Below are 14860 nucleotides of genomic sequence, written 5' to 3' on the forward strand. Positions count from 1 at the left end.
AATCAATATTTAATTTGGAGAAAAATGTTGGTGCTCCAGATTGGAAAATTATCATGTGTACTGGTAAAATTGAAGAGAGCAGGAGAATGTTAAGAATATGAAGAATTATTAATAACTACAGAGAAGTTAAAGGTGCAAATTGTTTTATGAAAGAATAAATAAAACAAATACTCAAAGCTTTGTTTTCCTTAAAGTGAATTTGTACAGACTGGATTGGGTGAGAATTGGTCATTGTTGAAGGAGAAACTGCAAAATGCCCAGGACAAGAGTAGCTGATTTTCTTGCAGTCAAAATGCTGCAAGAATTACAAATACTGGAGGTTAGAGGAATGTTCTTGTGGCAGGGAATAATTTCTGCACATTGCAAAGTGTTGTCATCCAGTTCTGTGATATAGAATGTGACATCAGATGGCCCAGGGGTCACTTGGTAGAAAGAAATTGTTTCACAAAAATAGGGGTAATTTTAGTGTAAAAGGCTGAGGAGGAAAAGTATGCTTTGAAGTGAGATGTGGCACACTTAAACTTTCCAGACAGATGCAGAATTGTGTCATGTGTGCAGTAGAGAATTTACATCTGCATAATTCATAGAATCACAGACTGCTTTGGGTTGAAGGGACCTTAAAGAGCCTTTAGTGCCATGGCAGGGACACCTCCCACTGTCCCAGGGTGCCCCAAGCCCTGTCCAGCCTGGCCTTGGACACTTCAGGGATCCAGGGGCAGCCACAGCTGCTCTGAACAATTGAGAGAGAATTCATTATGGTTTCACACACCTGAGAATTCATTTTTGGTGCAACAACAGCTAGATTTAATGAGAGATCCACAGAGAGATATTAATTCATATTTTTGGAATGTTGTGCACCCCAGTATTGTTTGTTTTGCTGTGTCACCAATGGGCCAGGACTGTGTTTTGTTGGTTTTTGCATTTTTTTTGGTTGAAGTTGGGATTGAAGGTACTTGAGATGATACTTTGTGTTTAGATTTAAATGTTTATTTTTTAAAATTTCTATTACAGTTTTATAGGTAGTGGGTTTTGTATTTAGTGTCTTACTAATAAGGTACAAAATTTTTGTTACAAGGTTTTTTAAGGTTAAACTGTCTAATTAAGAAATGATACTTAAATTGTTTTTACTTTCAAGTTAATAATGAACTTGAATAACTTGAAGTCCACAATGCAGACTTTTCTGTCCAATTACAAAATACTACTCAAACTTAGGAAGAAGAAGGTGAAGAAGAAGGACTGGCTTTTGTTCTAAAACTTTTATTTAGTTTTATATATATTACTATATTTTAAAATTCTAAACTCTAAGTTTTTTACTTTGTGATATTATATGCTTTTAACCAAACAATACACTTAATTTTAGTGTTATTAATTAATTTTGGAAGCTTTCTTTATGTCTGCAAGTCAAATTAGTGTTTTCTTGGGAGTTAAGGTCTGTTAGTACAGAAAGTCTGAAATTCTCAGTATGCAGAACTCTGGCAGTGTTGTACTGGGCTTTGTACAGATCTGAAACCAGAACTTTGTGGGTGTGAGAAAAGCCAAGTGCAGCCGTAGGCAAGTAGGAATTAATTAGACTTTGGAGCTGTGCTTTCTCCTTCTACCTTCCAAATGTGGGGAGTGAGTTGGGTTTGCCTGCTGCTGCCTTTCTCTGTATCACAGGGGTTCCTGGGCATGTTATCAATGTGACATTTCCCAAAATTTCTGTTTGGGGAGCACCAAGACTGACAGAGGCAGATGGGGATTGGGGAGAACTGACAAAGCTAGAGCAGAATGACCAACAGGAATATCCTGTGCATACTTCCTTAAATTTCACCAAAAATTCCTGCCACCATCTGTGTGCTGTAATTCCCTTTTGTCTCTCTTTTCTTTGTTTTTTTGTCTTTCTTTCCTTTCTTTCTTGCACAGAAGCTGTAAGATGATACCTTCCTAGTCCAAGGGCACCCTGGCATCCCTTGTGAAACAATTTCATATAGAACACAAATTAAGACATCACCATTGTTAAATATTCCCATTGTAAGTTAGGGAGCAAAGAGGAGCCATTATTTTCATGCAGCATATGTATTTTTAATCCATCCCTCCTGTTCCTTTCCTGCTTCCATTGAACATGCTATTCCCCAGGCTGCAAGGGTTCTTTTCTTTAGAGGAGTGTATAAATAAAGATTTAAACAAAACTGGGTGGTCTTCAAAATGCATCTCATAGAAACAGAGATGGCAGTTTAAATAGAAAAGGTTAAATTTGTTCATTACTGGATATTTTTTTTTTAACTTAGAGCTTTCCAGCTTATCCTTGACAGTTATGGATCCTCTCCAAGGCATGGTGCTGCCAATTGTCACAGGGACTCAGTGGCAGCTCTGTGGCACAGCCACAGGGTGGTGGTGGGTGATTCAGGAATCCCAGAATGGTTTGGGTTGGAAGGGACCTCAAAGCTCATCTCGTTCCAACCCCCTTCCACCATCCCAGGCTGCTCCAAGCCCCATCCAACCTGGCCTGGAATATTCCAGGGGTGGAATGATTATCTTAATCATTGTACAATTATCTTATTCATCTTTTTATCTAATTTCAAGATTAATATCCCCAAACTTGATACCATTTCAAGCCAGCACATGGCTTAAATTTCAAAGAGTGCTTGCTGTTCTCCTTTCCTTTTCCCCCTCCTCCAAGAGCAAGTGTACATTGGGGAAGACAGGGATGTTCCTGAAATTGGAGTGGAAACTTCTGTGCAAGGTTAAAAGAGAAACACAGTGATGCAGATTTGTGCTGTTAATGAAGTTCTGGCTTGGAAGGGTCAGTGATGCAAAGAGCAGTGACTGGGAGTCTGTGGTGCAGTGGAAGTGCCCCAGAAATATTGGGTGCAGGAATTTGTGTGTAAAGCAGCATGGTTTAATGTGATTTAAGACCTTGTGTAAAGACCAGGAATTACTGCAGGTAGCAGATCAGGTGTGATCATTTGTTACATCTTTGCTTTAATTAGTTGGAGGCAGAGGAAATGCATCCTGGCTCAGTTGTTTGTGGATATTGGAGATTTTCTGTTCTTCCTTCCACTCCACTTGTAGTCACAGGAAAGTGTCAAAGCAAGACTGCACATCATGAGCAAAGAAATAACATTTATTGTAAAATTACAGAACTGTTGAGGTTGGAAAAGACCTATAAGATCATCAAATCCAATTAGCAGCCCAGCACCACTGCCCAGTTTCCCATTACCCCTGTCAAGAGCCACATCCACGTGTTCTTTGAACACTTCCAGGGATGAGGACTCCACCACTGCCCTGGGCAGCTCTGCCAGAGCTGGACACCCCTTTCCATGAACAAATATTTACTAACATCTCATCTAAACCTCACCTGGCACAACTTGAGGCCGTTTCCTTTCCATTTCCTCTCTTTCCCTCACATTCAGGACAATACAGCCATCCTGAGGAGGCACCAAATGTTGACACTGCAGTTTCTTTGAGGAACTGGGCTGCAAGAAAAATCATGTATAATTGGAAAGCAGGGATCCTGTAACTGAAATTAACTGGATGGTTTTCTGCTATCTTTTTGATGCCTCATGGGTTCTGTCTTGCTGTCTGAATAACCTTTTGGAGTCTTTAAAGACAAAAAATAACCCTAAACCCTCCTCTTGTTTTTGGAAGTGGCAACTGAGTGTCCAAAATACTGATTTTTAGCTGTTCAGTGTAGCTGTCTTACTACACATTGAATTCACCAAGAGATTTTACACCTTAGTGTTCTCTTTTGCTTAAACTACTCCTGCTCAGATTGATTCTTGTATGGATTTGTTATTTTAATTAATAGATTCTATGGATTGAGTCTGAATTGATTCTGTTAGATGGAAGATTCTCTGCTTGGTTTTTTTTTGCTGTAGTGGATTTTCTTTTTGTCTTTAATGAAAGAATGCAGTGAGAGGGAAGGAAAATAAGAGAAGAATGGTTGGAATATCACTGAATGGTTTATTAGTCACTGTTTACATGCCTGAGCTGTAAATGATCCCCTGATTTCCTTCCCCAGGACTGGTGAGTAACGTGGTTTTCACAAGTCATGCCACAGAGCAGAGGCACCCACTCCTGGTGCAGCTGCAGAGCCTGATCCGAGCAGCAAATCCTGGAGTTTCCTTCATCCTGGCAGAAAATGGGATTGTAACAAGGTAACTTTCATCAGGATTTATTGCTTTTGGCACATGGGCCACGAGCGCTCAGAAACTTCTGTTCTCCTTTTTTTTACTCTGCTGATTTATAGGAAGGAAATGCAGATTTTTCTTAATTGCTTCTCGTGCAAAAGGGATTTTCCCTTTACGTTTATGAGCACATAAATACAGGGATTAGGAAATGTGTTTTGTTTGCAGAGTGTGATTTATGTTGCTGTTACTGCCATACTAAAGGAAAAGTGCTCTTAATTTTACTGTCACTAGCACATTATGTTTTATGTAAGTAGATAGTGGCCATTTTATTTAACTTAGAAAATTAAAAATCTTCATTTTTATCTCTTTACAGGAACGAGGATATTGAACTAATTCTCTCAGAAAGCAGTTTTTCAAGTCCTCAGATGATGAGAGCTCGATATTTAATGTACCCTGGCTGGCAAGTATCTAGACTGAGAAGTATTAAAACTATTTTTCTAATTAACTTGAAGATTAAAATGTTTCACTAACTTCATTTATATTTTTTTTCCCTAAGACTACTCATTTGGAACAGGCAGCAGCTTTGTAAATCATTTTTAAGAGAGCTGATGATTATTCTTAGTGGATACAAGATTGCTGCCCTTTTATGGGGGAAAAAGCTCCTTTCTGGCCACCATTTAAATCAATGGCAAGATTACTGTTGCTTTCCAGAAGAATAGGCAAGAACCCTGTGGGAATAAACTGGGAAGGATTGGGATGGGTGAGGTCAATAATGACTGGAGTAATTTCATCCTGACAGCTATTCAGCATTACTGGAATGAACTTGCTCTGTCAGTCTGGCCATTAGCAGAGTAATTATTCACAAAAGCCAGGAACCTCAGTGACAGCCCTGGCACAGCTCAGGCACAAACCCACGTGGCACCAAACTTTCCACTGAGCACCGAGGGAGATTTCTCCTGGCTCAGGGCTCTTCACACATCTTGTTGCAATTTTTTCTGCTGCACCTTTTTGGCAGAAATCTGTCAGCATAATTGCTGGCTGACCAGGCTCCGTGCTGGAAACATCATTTATTTATCATACCTTGCAGTCCTCTGTATCTCTTGCTTAATAAATTTGGTTCTGAATTGAATGCAAGTAGCCAAATAAAGCTACTGGAGTGAAGCACAAGACTTGGGGTGAGGATATTGAATTAATATCATCAGAGCCAAAGAGAGAGAGCAGGAAAAGAAAAGATTTCAAACTTTTGGGCAGCTGTTAATCTATTTGATGACAGTATGCAACAATTGGATCTGGGTAGAGTGGAAGAGAAGGAAAGTAGCAGGAAGAGCATCAAGAGCACCCAGGGAGAACTTATTGCAGCATTGCAGTACCTAAAGAGGGCTTTTAAAAAAGGAGTAGAGTGAGTTTTTATGTGGGTAGATGGTGACAGGACAAGGGAGAAGGGTTTTAAGCTAAAAGAAGAGAGATTTAGATTAGATGTTAGGGAAAATTCTTCCCTGTAAGGGTGCTGAGCCCTGGCACAGGATACCCAGAGAAGCTGTGGCTGCCCCTGGATCCCTGGAAGTGTCCAAGGGCAGGCTGGATCAGCAGGGCTTGGAGCACCCTGGCCTAGGGGAAGGTGTCCCTGCCCATGGCAGGGGTGGGAATGAGATGATTTTTAAATTCTGACTCCCAGCATTTCATGACTCCATGAAAAGGAGTCCTGAGTGCTTTGACCAACCTAATGCTGTTGGCATCAGGAGAAAAAAATCTCTGTATTTCCCTTGCTCTGAGCAAGGCTCATCTGTGCTGAAAGAACAGCTGTTCTTTGCTGGATGAGCAGCAGAAGCTGCTGTGATTTCTGTGTGTTGAAGGGGTTTGTTCTGTCCCCAGGTACGAGGGCAGGTACGGGGCTGGGCCCGTGTTCCCTCCCATGGTTCAGATCTGTGTGTGGTTCAGCCGCCCTCTGGAGAAAACGCGATTTGTCACCAAATGCAAAGGTACCAGTGAACTTTGCCTGACTTGATTGAAATCCAAGCTTGGGATGCTGAGGGATAGAGGGGAAGGAAGGCACTGACGTAACACAGTTGTTTAATCACTGCTGAAGTTAACTTTTAATTGAAAACTCAGCTTTCCTTCCTAAAAGTACAGTAAATTCTGTTCCTTAGTGTCTGCTCTGGAAAATTGTCCCATGATTTTTGTTCGGATGAAAGTCTAATTGAATTTTTGGTTTCTAGGACTGAGACAACTTCCTGTGTTTGCTTTTTTATTTTATGTCTCATTGTATTTGGTAGTGTTGAAATGCAGTTTTATAAGTGACCATCAGCTTCTACTTTTTATGCCAAATAATTCTTTGTAGCTACTAGAAAACTGCTCTAGAGTAAATACATTATCAAACCTCTCCTTCTCTGCTTAGCCAAGTGGTGTTAAAGAGGAGGGTTTTACCTCCCACACACACTGTGAGAGTTCCTTATGCCAAACTCACCTTATTTCCCAAACTCCATGGCAAAGAATGAGAAAATAAATATTATATAGTGGGATTCCAAGGGACATGGCAGCTTTTCCTTTGGAAGCACTGGCATGTGGATTAGAGATCAGCTGCACAGGTTTTACCAGAAGCTCCACCAAAGAGAAGAAAAATAAGTTGAGATAATCTGTTTATCTTCTGTTTCAAACAGCAATTAAGTCGTTGCTCAAGCCAAGTCCTTTTTCTGGAAACATTTATCACATCATGGGCAAAGTGAAGTTTTCAGGTAAGGGCAAATTACTCTGAGGTGTTGTGATCACACTGCACCTTATATGTGTTCAAAAAAGTATTTCTGCCCTGGATTCTGTCTGCACCAGTGTTGATGTTAGATTAGATTAACAATTATCAGACCCTTCCTTCTGTCTTCTCCTTGTTAGATGCTGATAAAGTCATTGAAGTGTGTCACAACACAGCAGCAAATTCCCTAAGCCTGGTGCCTGTTCCGGAGGGGCCAACTCCTCCCGATTCCAGAAATGATCCCAGAGACTGCAGCAGTCAACAGGAATATTTCCTTGTGTTCATTGGCTGCTCCCTGAAGGAAGAGGATATCAAAGATTGGCTCAGAGAAACTGCAAAACAGGTTTGTGGGCAGGTTTCCTTTTGTGCAGTGCTTGGCATTTCTTAACAACCAAAGGACAAATCCGAGTGTCTCAGTGAAACTTTTGGGTTTCTTAATTAATCTCCTCTTTTTTTTTTTTCTTCTACCAAGGTATTGACATTCTAGGGTGCAAATGGATTTCAGGAAGGGGACTAAGAGTTTATAAATGCGTGTTGTAATCTCTGTATTGTTTTAGTGCTTGCTACAGCTTATTCATGGATTGATTTGCTCTTGAATGCTTGAGCAAATGGATTATGTCCAGAATAAACACAGGATGATTTAGCTGAGCTGTGATTGCCAAGGGCTGAAGTGTGCTGTGAAATAAATCTTCTTCCAGTACCTGAATGCTGGCAAAGCTGAAAATTTGTTTTGATTCACTGAATTAAACCTCCTTGGAAGTAATCCACTGAAATGGAGGGTAGAGTTCTGTTCATTTTGTCATCTTTAATTAGTGTATTTCTGCATGGCTGATGTATCCATGCAATGAGGAGTAGGGAGCAGGGATTGTGGCTGTTGTAGGAGGCTCAGAAGGCAGAATTTACACAGAGGGACTGCCACAGCTGATTGACAGAATCACAGATCCATAAAATCCTGCAATAGTTTAGGTTGGAAGGGACCTTAAATCCCATCCGGTTCCACCCCAGTGCCATGGGCTGGGACACCTTCCACCATCCCAGATTGTTCTAAACCCTGTCCAGCCTGGTCTTGGACACTTCCAGGGATCCAGGGGCAGCCACAGCTTCTCTGGGCAAATTTTTGGAACATTTGTAAGTTAAAAAATACTCCATGTTACTTCTGTATGGATTAGGATTTGCACAATGTCTCCCTCCAAAAATTTGTGTAGGAAGGGAAAAGTGTTTCCTGCTGACTGTGGCTGGAGAAGTTGCTAAGGTTCCAAGATTTCTGAGGTTTTTGAATTTCTGAGATGCTCAGGTTCTCATCTTGTGTTCCCCTGTGTTAATTCAGGGAATTAATCCATTTTCTCTGCTGATTATCTCATGCTCTGTACTTACCTCAGGGGTAATATATGGAGACAAATGCTTTGCCATGTAAGAAAGCTCTTTGTGGAATATTACTTAAATTTTATGAAAACTTGGAACTTAAATGCTTATCTCAAGTGTGAAGTGTTTCCTCTTTGAGCAATTCAGGACTATAAACACTTTTTGTACAGTCATGGCTAATTGAGGGTTTCAGATAGCTCTAAGAGTTACCACATGCTGCAGCAAAGAAAGGGATTACAGAATTTCTCAGGCTCGAAACTAAGTTGTTTTTCTGTTCCTGTGCCAGCTTTCTTACAGTAAAGCTGTATTTAAAATTGTCTTGTTTAAAATACTTACAGAATTTTTAATTTCTGAGTGTTTTCTGTAAGATCAGTGAATTTTTACTTTTGTTTTCAGAACATTGTTGTGAGTGCCTTCATAGAAATGGATAATTTTAGAAATTAATTTTTTGAAATACATGCTTCTATGTGGTGGTTTGGATTTTTTTTGTTTTGTTTTTAATTTATTTTTTAACCAGCTAAGCTGTGGTATCACATTATCACTGTAGTCACATAACTGGAATCTCCTCCTTCACACAGAAACCTCAGAGGAAAGCCCTGAAAACCAGAGGAATGTTAACTCTTCAGGAAATCAAGAACATCCACGTGAGTAAAAGCAATAATTTACAAACCCTTCTTTTGGCTGATTTCCCTTAAATATCCATCTGGATGACAGAGCACCTGCCACAACAAGTGTGCTGAGCACTAAATTATTACAGCACTTTTGGAGCTGTCCAGGAGGGATTTGAGGTATAAATCTGATCTCAGAGCTCCAAATTCCCTCTGGAAAGCAGGAGAAGGTGTAAAATTGCCCATCTTTGGTTGCTGTAATGCCCCTTCCATTTTTTTAAATCTATTTGAGTTTGTAAGGACTGTCCCTGTAGGTGTTTAATTTAAATTCTTTCCTGCTGCAGGTGAAACGCCACTTGGATCCACTCCCAGCTGGTTATTTTTACAATGGGACTCAATTTGTGAATTTTTTTGGTGACAAAATGGATTATCATCCATGTATCCTTTAAAAAGGGAGGTTTGGGGAAGGTTTTAGGTAGGAAATGAACTGTGCAGCTCTGAAATGTTAAGTGCCAAAGCAGATATGGTAAAGAACCAGTTCCTTGCCAGCTAAAGCTTAGTTTTAAAGCCTTTCTTGAGAGATAAGATCTCAGGAACAGAATAGAACCAACAAAACAAACCCCAAACTGCCCATGAGCTCATGCAGGGGATAATTTATGGACCACAGCTTGTCAAAGAAATATTTTTCAAACCAAATAGTGCTGTAATAGCACTGAATGCCTGGGCACGACTGATAAAACTTCCAAATGAATGTAATTTCATGTGTGCACACACTCCAGTGAAAACAATCATATTTTTGTCCTTAGTTTTACCCTGGAATTCCTTGCCAAGGTTCCTGTTGTCCGTGGTCACCACCTGGGGACCTGGGGCAGTGGTGGCCATGGCAGTGCTGGGTTTACAGCTGCACTTGGTGATCTCAGAGGGCTTTTCCAGCCTTCATGATTCTGTGATTTTCTCATTTTCGTAACTTCCTGTTGCTTTTGTCTTTGGTCACCAACTTCCAACTTGGTTTTATATTCCCAGTTTACTTTTCATGGTAAACTTGGTAAAAATCCAGGTGATGCTGCTGTGGAATAAGAACAGAGTTATTTTCTGTAGGACAACTTGAAAATTTTAAACAAGCAGATTTCTGTCTGTAGGACACAAAACCCAACAGCAAATTTGCATTTCACTGGAAAATTCTTGATGCCCCATCCCTGGCAGTGTCCAAGGCCAGGCTGGATGGGGCTTGGAGCACCCTGGGATAGTGGGAGGTGTCCCTGCCCATGCAGAGGTTGGGATGGGATGGACTTTAAGCTCCTTCCACCCCAAACCATTCCAGGATTCTTCACTCCACCTCCCCCTTGGTGTTTGGCAGGGAAAGCTGCAGGCCTGGTTAAGCCTTTCTGGGGGATTTGAATTTTGGGAAGTTTTAGACTTGTGCTTGAGCAGAACAGCTGGGAATGTGTTCACAGAGTCCCAGGATGGTTTGGGTTGGAAGAGACCTTGAAGCTGATTTCATTCCAGGACTTTCCAGAAATGGGGAGTCCAAAACCTCTTTAGGCAACTCATGCCAGGGCCTCACCACCCTCCCAGAGAAGAATTTTTCACTAACATCCCATTTAACCCTGCTATGGTTTTGCTGTTCTTAGATCTTCCTCCTGGCTGGGAAATATCCCAGTTCCTTTATTCCCTGAGTTGTGGTAGCTCTGACCGTAGAACTTCCAGAAAGTAATATATTGAATTTCTGCTCTCACTGAGTGTCCCAGAACAGGCACTTCCTTCAAACCTGGATGTTTTTTTCTATTAAACACCATTTGTACATATATTCTTCCTTCACCTTTCCCAACCAGTAATGGACCAGTTCATGAATGATTACTTGGAAGAAGCCAACAGAGAAATTGAGAAGTACAACAGGGAGCTGGAGGAGCAGGAGTACCACGACCTGTTTGAGCAGAAGATTTAAGCACGTGGATCCTGAGTGTTCCTGTCCTTGTGTCAGGAACCAAAAATGCTATTTTGTCCTTCTGGCTCACCAGAAATCGAGTGAAATGTCTGTTTTCAGCACTCCTTCCCAAACTAAGGGATTGTTCCCCTAAGGTTGGCATTTAACACGGTAACTGCTTAGCTGTTTGTACTGTCAGGATTGCTTCCACTTCACCTTAATTCCAGACTGTACAAAGCATCACCTGGAATCTCTGGCTTGTGGTGGAAACGTGGGAAAAAGAAGAAGAAGGAGGAGAAAAGAAGCAAAACTGGATTTATTTCCTAAAAAAAGGTCAGAATGTAATTGTGGAATTGGGCCATGGTGCAGATATCAAACAATCCCTGGATGTCCCTTGGAAATCATTGCACAGGAGCATCAATGGTCAGTGGGGAGTTCAGGGTGTGGGATTGGGGTGTTCCCAAAGCCAGAAATGGGGGAACAGATTCGGAGGAGTCCCCAATCCCAGAACTGTTTGGGTGTTCCCAAAGCAAAAAATGGGGGAATAATTTAAAAAAGTAAGAGAGTCCCTAATCCCACAGCTGCTGGGCTGTTCCCAAAGCGAGAAATGGGGGAACACTTTCGCAGAGTCCCTAATCCCACTGTTGTTAGGATGTTCCCAAAGCAAGAAATGGGGGAACAATTGGAAAAACTCAGAACTGAGTCCCTAATCAGCAGTTGTTGGGGTGTTCCCAAAGCAAGAAATGGGGGAATTATTAAAAAAGTAAGAGAGTTCCTAATCCCACAGCTGCTGGGATGTTCCCAAAGTGAGAAATGGGGGAACACGGAGTTCCTAATCCCACAGCTCTTGGTGTCTTCCCAAAGTGAGAAATGGGGGAACACTTTCTCGAAGTTCCTAATCCCAAAGCTGTTGGTGTGTTCCCAAAGCGAGAAATGGGGGAACACGGAGTTCCTAATCCCAGAGCTGTTGGTGTGTTCCCAAAGCGAGAAATGGGGGAACACTTTCGCAGAGTCCCTAGTCCCACTGTTGTTAGGATGTTCCCAAAGGAAGAAATGGGGGAACAATTGGAAAAACTCAGAACTGAGTCCCTAATCAGCAGTTGTTGGGGGTTCCCAAAGCAAGAAATGAGGGAACACTTCTCAGAGTCCCTAATCCCACAGCATCTGGGCTGTTCCCAAAGCGAGAAATGGGGGAACAGTGGGGAAAACTCAGAACTGAGTCCCTAATCAGCAGTTGTTGGGTGTTCCCAAAGCAAGAAATGAGGGAACACTTCTCAGAGTCCCTAATCCCACAGCATCTGGGCTGTTCCCAAAGCGAGAAATGGGGGAACAGTGGGGAAAACTCAGAACTGAGTCCCTAATTAACAGTTCTTGGGGTGTTCCCAAAGCGAGGAGTGGGGGAACACTTTCTCAGAGTCCCTAATCCCACAGCATCTGGGTTGTTCCCAAAGCAAGAAATGAAGGAACAGTTGGAGTAACTCTGAAGAGCCCCTGATCCCAGAGCTGGTGTGTTCCCAAAGCAAGAAATGGGAGAATGATTCAAAAATTCAGAATCCCAGAATGTGCAGCTGTTGGGATGTTCCCAAAGCAAGAAATGGGGGAACAGTGGGGAAAACTCAGAATGGAGTCCCTGATCCCACAGCTTTCAGAGAGTTCCCAAAGTGAGAGATGGGGGAATGGGGAAAACTCAGATGGGCACCCAATCCCACAGCTCTTGGTGTGTTCCCAAAGCGAGAATTGAGGGAACACTTTCTCAGAGTCCCTAATCCCACAGTTGTTGATGTATTGCCAAAGTGAGAAATGGGGGAACAGAGGGAAAAACTCAGATGAGCATCTAATCCCACAGCTGCTGGGATGTTCCTAAAGCGAGAAATGGGGGAACAATGGGAAAAATTCAGAACTGAGTCCCTAATCCCACAGCTCTTGGTGTGTTCCCAAAGCAAGAAATGGGAGAATGATTAATTTAGAATCCTTGAATGTGCAGCTGTTGGGATGTTCCCAAAGTGAGAAATAGGGGAACAGTGGGAACAACTCAGAAGAGTCCCTAATCCCAGAGCTGTCAGCGCTGTTCCCAAAGCGAGAAATGGGGGAACAGTGGGAAAAGCTGAAATGGGCATCTAATCCCACAGCTCTTGGTGTGTTCCCAAAGCAAGAAATGAGAGAACAGAGGGGAAAACTCAGAACTGAGTCCCTAATTCCAGAGCTGTTGGTGTGTTCCCAAAGCAAGAAATGAGAGAACAGAGGGGAAAACTCAGAACTGAGTCCCTAATTCCAGAGCTGTTGGTGTGTTCCCAAAGCAAGAAATGGAAGAACAATTGAAAAGTTTAGAATCCCTGAATCTGCAGCTCTTGGGATGTTCCCAAAGTGAGAAATGGGGGAACAATGGGAAGAACTCAAAACTGAGTCCCTAATCCCAGAGCTGTCAGAGCATTCCCAAAGCAAAAATAGGGGAATGGGAAAAGCTTGGATGAGCACCTAATCCCACAGTTAGGATGTCCCCAAAGTTACAGATGGGGGAACAATGGGAAAAACCCAGAAGAATCCCTAATTAAAAGCTGATGGGATGTTCCCAAAGCGAGAAATGGGGGAACAGTGGGGAAAACTCAGAATGGAGTCCCTGATCCCACAGCTGCTGGGGCATTCCCAAAGTGAAAAATGTGGAAACAGTGGGGAAAACTCAGAAGAGTCCCTAATCCCAGAGCTGCTAGGTGTTCCCAAAGCGAGAAATGGGGGAACAGTGGGAAAAGCTCAGAATGGAGTCCCTGATCCCACAGCTTTCAGAGAGTTCCCAAAGTGAGAAATGGGGAAACACTTGATTGGAGTCCCTAATTCCAGAGTTAAGATGTTCCCAAAGCAAGAAATGGGAGAACAGAGGGGAAAACTCAGAACTGAGCCGCTGATCCCACAGCTGCTGTGTGTTCCCAAAGCGAGAAATGGGGGAACACTTTCCAGATTCCCTAATCCCAGAGCTGTCAGGGCAATCCCAAAGGGAAAATTGTGGAAACAGTGGGAACAACTCAAAAAAGTCCCTAATCCCAGAGCTGTCAGGGTGTTCCCAAAGAGAGGGATGAGGGAACACTCCCACCCCCACCTTTGCCAGGGCTCAGCCCATCTCAATCCTCAGCACAGTTTGAGTCTGCACTTAAAATTCTGACTTGAAAGAAAAGCTATTTATACATTTCAGGGTGAAATCAGTGGAGAAATCTTAATTTCTTCCCAGTGCTCTCATTGGGATTCTGGAAAATATTTCCTGGCTGGCTGCAATGTGCACCTTGCTTAGATTATCCCTGGAGGATTCCTATTGCAATCCTAAAAACTAGGCAAGGCAAGGGGGAGATTGTTCAGCTGAAGAATTCCTTTTCATGAAGATAAATGATTTCCAAAGGTAAAAAATAGCAAAGGATATTACTTGAAAGAGGCAGGAACTTGTTTGTGGAGCTTCCAGAAGAGTTTGCACGCCGTAACATTTCACTGTGCTGGTGAGAAATCAGCTTTTTAAGTATTGCAACAGAAATTTTATAGTTCCTAAATGATAGAACAGGAATGCTGGCAGCCTGTCCTGACTTAATTCAGAATCATTTTAAAGGAGGCTTTATAAATCCCTGCCTGAAGGATTATAAAGTACCTTAGCAGCTACTTACAGGTAATTATTGGAGTTTATTTGAATAAGCAGTTTATTGTAGCATGCATGTGTTCAGAATTTAGGTGAGAGCAGCCCAGCAGGAATTTTTTATTTTCATATTCCTTTGCCTTAGGGACAGCTCAATCTTTTACTGCAACTGCAGCTTTTCTTTCTGACCAGATGTTTGTGATACAGCAAGAAATGGAATGAAAAATCTCTTAAAATACTTCAAATGTATCTGCACAGCCTCATCCCCAGGCAGGAAAATGAGATTTAACCCCTGCCATCAAACCTGAGGCTAAATTAGAGTTTATGCTTTGCTAAAGAGATGTATTTTTTACCTTTGGAACATGAAATTAGTGAAATTTCAGTGACCTGAAGCACATTTTAGGTGGTTTTGGTCTTCATTGCTGGGTGCAGAGGTGGAATTCCAGGTGCTGCAGGCTGGGATAGAAATATTGATAAGATTTCATTCCTCGCTTTCCTCCTAGA

General features: G+C 42.1%; 1 protein-coding gene across 1 annotated transcript in view; it reads left to right on the top strand.

The window, feature by feature from the left end:
- Positions 1–11352, top strand: part of DNAAF9 (dynein axonemal assembly factor 9) — a 66271-nt gene extending 54919 nt beyond the window's left edge. Inside the window, exons 30-37 of the mRNA XM_039723866.1 lie at positions 4001–4136; positions 4483–4569; positions 5982–6088; positions 6767–6841; positions 6993–7195; positions 8793–8858; positions 9167–9260; positions 10655–11352. Coding sequence (XP_039579800.1) covers positions 4001–4136; positions 4483–4569; positions 5982–6088; positions 6767–6841; positions 6993–7195; positions 8793–8858; positions 9167–9260; positions 10655–10767 — 881 coding nt within the window. The 3' untranslated portion in view covers positions 10768–11352. The remainder of the gene's footprint in view (positions 1–4000; positions 4137–4482; positions 4570–5981; positions 6089–6766; positions 6842–6992; positions 7196–8792; positions 8859–9166; positions 9261–10654) is intronic.
- The last annotated feature ends 3508 nt before the right edge of the window (positions 11353–14860 follow it).

This window comes from Passer montanus, unplaced genomic scaffold, assembly GCF_014805655.1.
Source record: "Passer montanus isolate IOZ18808 unplaced genomic scaffold, ASM1480565v1 scaffold109, whole genome shotgun sequence".
NCBI lineage: Eukaryota > Metazoa > Chordata > Aves > Passeriformes > Passeridae > Passer > Passer montanus.